The sequence below is a fragment of the Entelurus aequoreus genome, linkage group LG05 (genome assembly GCF_033978785.1).
Source record: "Entelurus aequoreus isolate RoL-2023_Sb linkage group LG05, RoL_Eaeq_v1.1, whole genome shotgun sequence".
Classification (NCBI taxonomy): domain Eukaryota; kingdom Metazoa; phylum Chordata; class Actinopteri; order Syngnathiformes; family Syngnathidae; genus Entelurus; species Entelurus aequoreus.
In genome coordinates, this window is record NC_084735.1 from 45,416,792 (window position 1) to 45,424,972 (window position 8,181).

An 8,181-nucleotide genomic window follows, 5' to 3' on the forward strand; every position below is an offset into this window, starting at 1 on the left:
ATTGACATGATGATAATAATAATAATAGTGTTATTGACATGGTAATAAAAATAATAATGATAACAAAAATTATAATAATAATAATAATTGTGTGATTGACATTATGATGTTTGTGACAGCGGTGGTCACGTTGCTCATCGAGCCCCCAGTGGAAAACAACACCAACAAGCAACAGCGCCTCTTCGGACCCACCTACCCCGAGGCCGAATGCGTCAAACCCACTTTCTATAACATCTCCTACACCACGCTGCAGCTCTTCAAGTTCACCATCGGCATGGGTGACATGGAGTTCACCGATGACTACAAGTACAAGGAGATCTTCTACGTGTTACTCATCTCCTACATCATCCTCACCTACATCCTGCTCTTCAACATGCTCATTGCCCTCATGAACCGCACCGTGGAGAAGATCACCGCGGAGAGCGCCAGCATCTGGAAGTTACAGGTCGGCCATGCTGTTAGCGGACTCAAGGAGCAACTTCTGCAGATTTGACCTGATGTGTGTGTGTGTGTGTGTGTGTGTGTGTTTTCAGAGGGCCATCACCATTCTGGATATGGAGAAAAGGTTGCCATTCTGTCTGAGGAAGAGGCTTCGCTGCGGGGTGGATAAAAACCTGGGCACCACCTCCGAGCAAGACCGCCGACGCTGTTTCAGGTTAGTTTCATCCATACAAATGAGGGGTTCCCTGAGCCAAAATTTGAAATGGGATGTTGTTCCAATACCAGCAAAAAAACAAACAAAAAAAAACATGTATAGGATGATATCGGCTTGAATCTAATATCTCTGATATAAAGGAGTCCTGCAGCGTGTTTACTTCTGTAAAGCTAGACAGGTTATGACCTTCCACGCCAGGTCATGTTCTGTCCTTGTGTTTAGTATTATTCTCCTTAGTTTAGTGTTAGGTTTTGCTCCTTTCCTCCCTTGTTTACGTTTTCTTGTTGCTCGCCGCATTGAGTTTTCACACCAGTGTCTCTTTGGCCAATCAGGACTCACACCGGTTGCCAATCCTAATCACTCCCCTGTTTTAACCCGTCCCACCGTCATGTGGATGCTGGTCCATTGTTTGCTACATGCAACTGTTTTGTTGGCCATGTACATTTCCCAGTAGCTTCACTACTTTTTGAACGAGTAGCGATTCCTGTAGCCTAGCTACATTTAGACCCATGTAGTGAGGTAGGTTGCATCAAAGCTACAAGCCACAAAGAGAGAAAAAGGACTGTGAATCCAGGCTAAAAATGCAATGACCTGGATGAATGAGAACATCCATACATACGGAGAAAATCCATGATAATTGGCGTTCGTATGATGAGTCACAATTGGCTAAGATTACAGCGAAACATTACAGACTGGCCAATAAGAGGCAAGGTAAGGCGGGTCATCGAAACCAGGTAGCAAAATCATAACAAGACATGCATGTAATGACGAAGAGAGAGTCGGAGACAGAGGGACGCTTCAAACTGACCACTCAAAAAAAAGGAAACCTAATTAAAAATGGCTGAGGGATTTTCTCCCGCAGATTAGATTTTTCTTTTAGTGATGACGACGTCCAGGAAACCCAGAATAATGCGTGTTCTTGGCCATATTTAGACAAATGTATGTGTTTAGAGAAAACAATGCCCAAAACCTTAGTTGTAGTTGTTTACTCTGTAAACCAAAGTGAGTTCATGAAAAGTTTTACTGCACATAACCATTAACAACTGTTCTTAAACAACACACTCGGGGATCTGAAATCATTGTATTCTGTTTTTATTTACAAATTACACAACGTGCCAACTTCACTGGTTTTGGGTTTTGTACATATATACATATATATATGTATACATATATACACATATACATTTACATATATATATGTATATATATATATATATGTATATGTATATATATACATATATGTGTATATATATATATATATATATATATATATATATATATATATATATATATATATATATATATATATATATATATATATATATATATATATATATATATATATATATATACACACATATACACATATATATAGATAAATATACATATATAGATATACATATATAGATAAATATACATATGTGTATATATATATATATATATATATATATATATATATATATATATATATATATATATATATATATATATATATATATATATATATATATATATATATATATATATATATATATATATATATATGTATGTATGTATGTATGTATGTGTATATTGCCAAAAGTATTTGGCCACCTGCCTTGACTCACATATGAACTTGAAGGGCCATCCCATTCCTAACCCATAGGGTTCAATATGATGTCGGTCCACCTTTTGCAGCTATTACAGCTTCAACTCTTCTGGGAAGGCTGTCCACAAGGTTGCGAAGTGTGTTTATAGGAATTTTCGACAATTCTACCAAAAACGCATTGGTGAGGTCACACACTGATGTTGGTCGAGAAGGCCTGGCTCTCAGTCTCCGTTCTAATTCATCCCAAAGGTGTTCTATCAGGTTCAGGTCAGGACTCTGTGCAGGCCAGTCAAGTTCATCCACACCAGACTCTGTCCTCCATGTCTTTATGGACCTTGCTATGTGCACTGGTGCACAGTCATGTTGGAAGGGGAAGGGGCCGGCTCCAAACTGTTCCCACAAGGTTGGGAGCATGGAATTGTCCAAAATGTTTTGGTATCCTGGAGCATTCAAAGTTTCTTTCACTGGAATTAAGGGGCCAAGCCCAACTCCTGAAAAACAACCCCACACCATAATTCCTCCTGCACCAAATTTCACACTCAGCACAATGCAGTCCGAAATGTACCGTTCTCCTGGCAACCTCCAAACCCAGACTCGTCCATCAGATTGCCAGATGGAAAAGCGTGATTCATCATTTCAGAGAATGCGTCGCCACTGCGCTAGAGTGCAGTGGTGACGTGCTTTACACCACTGCATTCCACGCTTTGCATTGGACTTGGTGATGCAAGGCTTAGATACTACTGCTCAGCCATGGGAACCCATTCCATGAAGCTCTCTGCGTACTGTACGTGGGCTAATCGGAAGGTCACATGAAGTTTGGAGCTCTGTAGCAAATGACTGTGCAGAAAGTGGGTGACCTCTTTGCACTATGCGCTTCAGCAGCCGCTGACCCCTCTCTGTCAGTTTACATGGCCTACCACTTGGTGGGTGACTTGCTGTTGTTCCCAAACTCTTCACTTTTCTTATAATAAAGCAGACAGTTGACTTTGGAATATTTAAGAGCGAGGAAATTTCACGACTGGATTTGTTGCACAGGTGGCATCCTATGACAGTTCCACGCTGGAAATCACTGAGCTCCTGAGCGCGGCCCATTCTTTCACAAATGTTTGTAGAAACAGTCTCCATGCCTAAGTGCTTGATTTTATACACCATCATTTGGATGGTTGGCCAAATACTTTTGGCAATATAGTGTATGTAGCTTTGCTGTAACAAGCTACTTTTGTAGCTTGTAGTGTAGCTTGCTACAATTCTCCAGGGATAGCTTCCACTGTAGCTTAGCTACATTTAATCGAGAGTAAAATGTAGCTTAGCTTAATACATTTTCCAAGTAGCTTGCCCATCACTGGCTAGATATTACAAGCTCTGTTTTTGTTTTATGTTATGTTTACAGTGGTGAGTGGGCTACACTTCACAAGTGCATATAAGCAACACATGCCTGGATATTGTTGCTGTGATATCTGGAAATACAACTTTTCTTACCTGCAAGCTGCCTACGGTCCTCGGCATTATTGGAATTGCAATCACCACAACATGCCAGCATACAACAAGACAGCCAGTTAACATCTAAATGTCCTCCAATAAGCACACATGAATATGATCTTTTCTTGTATTCTCGTCAAGTCATTTACAAAATGTAAACATGGCAGGCTATAGGCTACTAAGAGCTAGCAGCTACACAACAGCTAAGCATGCAACCTAGACATACGTAACAAGTGTCCGTCATTGAACAATTTTGCAGTCTAAATTATGACATGTTTCCAATATAAACAAATACAACATAATTATAGATGCATAGTACTTACATATACAAAGTCTCCAAGGCAGAAGCTTTACTAGAAAGTATCTAGTACCAAATGTGTCCATATCGTTCAATTATTTTGTTATGCCCTTAATTAAGGAATTATTGTGACCACAAAAATTAACGCTCCACTTTAAGAGAATGAATCTGTCATAATGTTAGTGTTTTTCATACCTAATATCGTTCTGTTTGACTAATTTCACTTGATCAAACCTTTTGTAACATTCTACACTACAAAATAATAACAGTGTGTATTACGACTCTTCTGATATCGGGTTAATATTGTTATCGGCCAACAGGTTTGATCAAATGAAATTATTCAGAGAAATATTGTTGGTATGAAAAACTCCTAACCTGATTTTAAAGTGAAGATTTGTGTTTCAGTGACACCTAGTGGTTATATAAATTAAAAAAATAAATAGGGCATGACAAGGAAAGTTGATTGATGCAAATACGTTAATTACTGGATACTTTGTAATACGTTACTGTAATATGCAACAATATTTATTTGAAATGTGTTTATTTTGACAAATGTGTTGTTTTAGACTACAATACTGTCCAATTAAGGACACTTATTACATATGTCTAATTTGTGTGCTGCTAGCTCCTAGTAGCCCATAGGCTATAATGTATACATTTTGTAAGTGGCTTCATTAAAATACAAGAAAATGATTGGAGGACATCTCGATGTCAACTGGCTTAGCACAAGTAAATGTAATCGCCCTGAGAAGGGAGATGTTTGAGTTATACAGATACGAGGACACAACTTCGTTCTGGTCACGTCTGTAATGACTGCCACAAATCAATCACCAAACATGTACAAGTACACAGTATTGCAACAAACATAAAATGCACTCCAGTATTATCATAAGAATATACATTCAAATAATCGAGTAGGTTTTCCTGTTCTTTGCACTAATAGACCTTAGTGTAACAGTATTTGAAGATGTCTCAACAAGTAAAGACAAAGGTTCACCCAATACAATAAGCCTATATTGTTTTAGTAACAAAAGTCACTTCCATCCATCCATCCATTTCCTACCGCTTATTACCTTCGGGGTCGCGGGGGATATCATTCTTTAATATTAAACAAACTACACTGAATTAGTCCCAGAAACTGTCGTAAATACACATTTCAGCAGAAATATACACAGATTAATAATTAACTACGCACAGTACCTTTCTATATATTTAACACTGTTGATGCAGTTAGCATCCGCTTCGACATCGGCAGTCCAATTAGCTTTAGCATTACCTTGGTCATGTATAAAGCCTTGTCGACTGAAAATACACATATCATAAAAATATACTCTTTCAAACATGTTTAAACACTATAAAGATACATTCGGAAGTAAAACTATTTACATAAAGACACTTGTACCTGAGAAGGTAGATGTTTAAAGGCCTACTGAAACCCACTACTAAGGACCACGCAGTCTGATAGTTTATATATCAATGATGAAATCTTAACATTGCAACACATGCCAATACGGCCGGGTTAACTTATAAAGTGCAATTTTAAATTTCCCGCTAAACTTCCGTAGAAAACGTCAATGTATGATGACGTATGCGCGTGACGTCAATAGTTAAACGGAAGTATTCGGACACCATTGAATCCAATACAAACAGCTCTGTTTTCATCTCAAAATTCCACAGTATTCTGGACATCTGTGTTGGTGAATCTTTTGCAATTTGTTTAATGAACAATGAAGACTGCAAAGAAGAAAGTTGTAGGTAGGATCGGTGTATTAGCGGCTGGCTGCAGCAACACAACCAGGAGGACTTTGACTTGGATAGTAGACGCGCTATCCGACGCTAGCCGCCGACCGCACGGATGATCGGGTGAAGTCCTTCGTCCTTCCGTCGATCGCTGGAACGCAGGTGAGCACGGGTGTTGATGAGCAGATGAGGGCTGGCTGGCGTAGGTGGAGTGCTAATGTTTTTATCATAGCTCTGTGAGGTCCCGTTGCTAAGTTAGCTTCAATGGCGTCGTTAGCAACAGCATTGTTTAGCTTCGCCAAGCTGGAAAGCATTAACAGTGTATTTACAGGTCCATGGTTTAATAGTATTGTTGATTTTCTGTCTATCCTTCCAGTCAGGGGTTTATTTATTTTGTTTCTATCTGCATTTAAGCACGATGCTATCACGTCAGCTCTGTAGCTAAAGTGCTTCGCCAATGTATTGTCGTGGAGATAAAAGTCACTGTGAATGTCCATTTCGCGTTCTCGACTCTCATTTTCAAAAGGATATAGTATCCGAGGTGGTTTAAAATACAAAACCGTGATCCACAATAGAAATAGGAGAGAGTGTGGAATCCAATGAGCCAGCTTGTACCTAAGTTACGGTCAGAGTGAAAAAAGATGCGTCCTGCACTACACTCTAGTCCTTCACTCTCACATTCCTCATCCACGAATCTTTCATCCTGGCTCAAATTAATGGGGTAATCGTCGCTTTCTCCGTCCGAATCGCTCTCGCTGCTGGTGTAAACAATGGGGAAATGTGAGGAGCCTTTCAACCTGTGACGTCACGCTACTTCCGGTACAGGGAAGGCTTTTTTTATCAGTGACCAAAAGTTGCGAACTTTATCGTCAATGTTCTCTACTAAATCCTTTCAGCAAAAATATGGCAATATTGCGAAATGATCAAGTATGACACATAGAATGGATCTGCTATCCTCGTTTGAATAAAAAAAAGTTCATTTCAGTAGGCCTTTAAGTTATACAGATACGAGGACACAACTTCGTTCTGCTCACGTCTGTAATGACTGCAAGGAGGAAGTCAGGTGTCCCCTAGTATAGCTCCCAGCACAACGCGCCCCCTGCTGGAAACGTCCAGTACTAAAATGGCTCTTAATAATGCTGGCATTACAATAACATTAGCTCCATATAATACAAATAACGGTGCTTTACTGTTGCCATTAATAATAAACATGTTTAAGTTGCGAATATAATATTACATAGTAATACAACTCAAGAGCTTACTCTGCTACTTACAATCACTGTATTCTACTAGTAACTAAATTTACATCCTATCACATAAACACGATGCAGGACTGCTTGTAGCAGAGCTTATATTGGAAATGTTTACTTGCAAGCGGATATCCTCTCTTACTTTTTTTTTTGTCTTCTGATATCAGACTGATATACAATAATCAGTATCGGACTGGGACGCTCCAAAACTGAAGCATGGGTGGTTTATATGAAAACCCCTGTCCTAACTGCTGAGTTGCCCACAGATGTGTGAATGGTTGTTTGTGTGTGCTAGGTGATTGGCTGACCATCAGTCCCGGGTGTACCCAGGGGCGCCGAAAAGGGGGGGTAAAGGAGACGGATTCTAGGGGCCCATGATGGAGGGGGGCCTAGAGAGGCCCCTAATGATGATGAAATTATAATACAGGGGGCCCTGTAAAGATTCTTTTCATGGGGCCCAAAATCCCTAGCGGCGCCCCTGGGTGTACCTGGCCTCTCACCCAGAGTCAGCTGGGACTCACCCCGTGACCTGAATGAGGACTTCAATTCAACTTTGTGTAGAGCTGACAAAGCAACCTGTATCAGTGTTCTTCCTCCACAACAATGAACGTGTCCTCCTCCTGTCATGGCAGAGTGGAGGAAGTCAACTGGAACAAATGGAACATCAACCTGAGAAACATCAGCGAGGAGCCAGGTTACTGCGATCAAACCCGTCAGATGGCCTCAGACAACCAGCCTGTCAGAACAAACCGAGGTGCAGCTGCAACTTCAACGCACTCATACTATTCTTTTCCCCCCCTTTTTAACTGTAGTGAACACTTCCACTTTGTTCCACAGGGAGGAGCTGGAGAAGTTTATTTTCAGAGATCAGGAGAGGAGCTTATGAGTCCACTGAGATGAGGGACATCACCCACACATGAAGTAGCCATCTTATATTGCAACATTAATTCTTGGACGGGTTATGTTTTGTTAAAGTCTTGTTTTAGTGGTGCTATAATAACATACAACGTGGTCAGTTGTTATCGTGATTTTCATTAAAACAAATTGAGAATAGGAAGCTAACAGATTGTAATTGCTGTGAAGTGGAAAAGGGTAGGTAGGATTAAATAAACTCTGCTTCTCCTAATGTATCATATTGTAACTGTATGCAAGTTTGAAATAAACTTAAACT

The 8,181-nt window shown here is 39.8% G+C and overlaps 1 protein-coding gene across 1 annotated transcript in view; it reads left to right on the forward strand.

The window, feature by feature from the left end:
• LOC133649755 (transient receptor potential cation channel subfamily V member 1-like) overlaps nucleotides 1-8,181 on the forward strand; it is a 13,136-nt gene extending 4,955 nt beyond the window's left edge. The window contains exons 6-9 of the mRNA XM_062046411.1: nucleotides 120-445; nucleotides 534-655; nucleotides 7,643-7,764; nucleotides 7,848-8,181. Coding sequence (XP_061902395.1) covers nucleotides 120-445; nucleotides 534-655; nucleotides 7,643-7,764; nucleotides 7,848-7,930 — 653 coding nt within the window. The 3' untranslated portion in view covers nucleotides 7,931-8,181. The remainder of the gene's footprint in view (nucleotides 1-119; nucleotides 446-533; nucleotides 656-7,642; nucleotides 7,765-7,847) is intronic.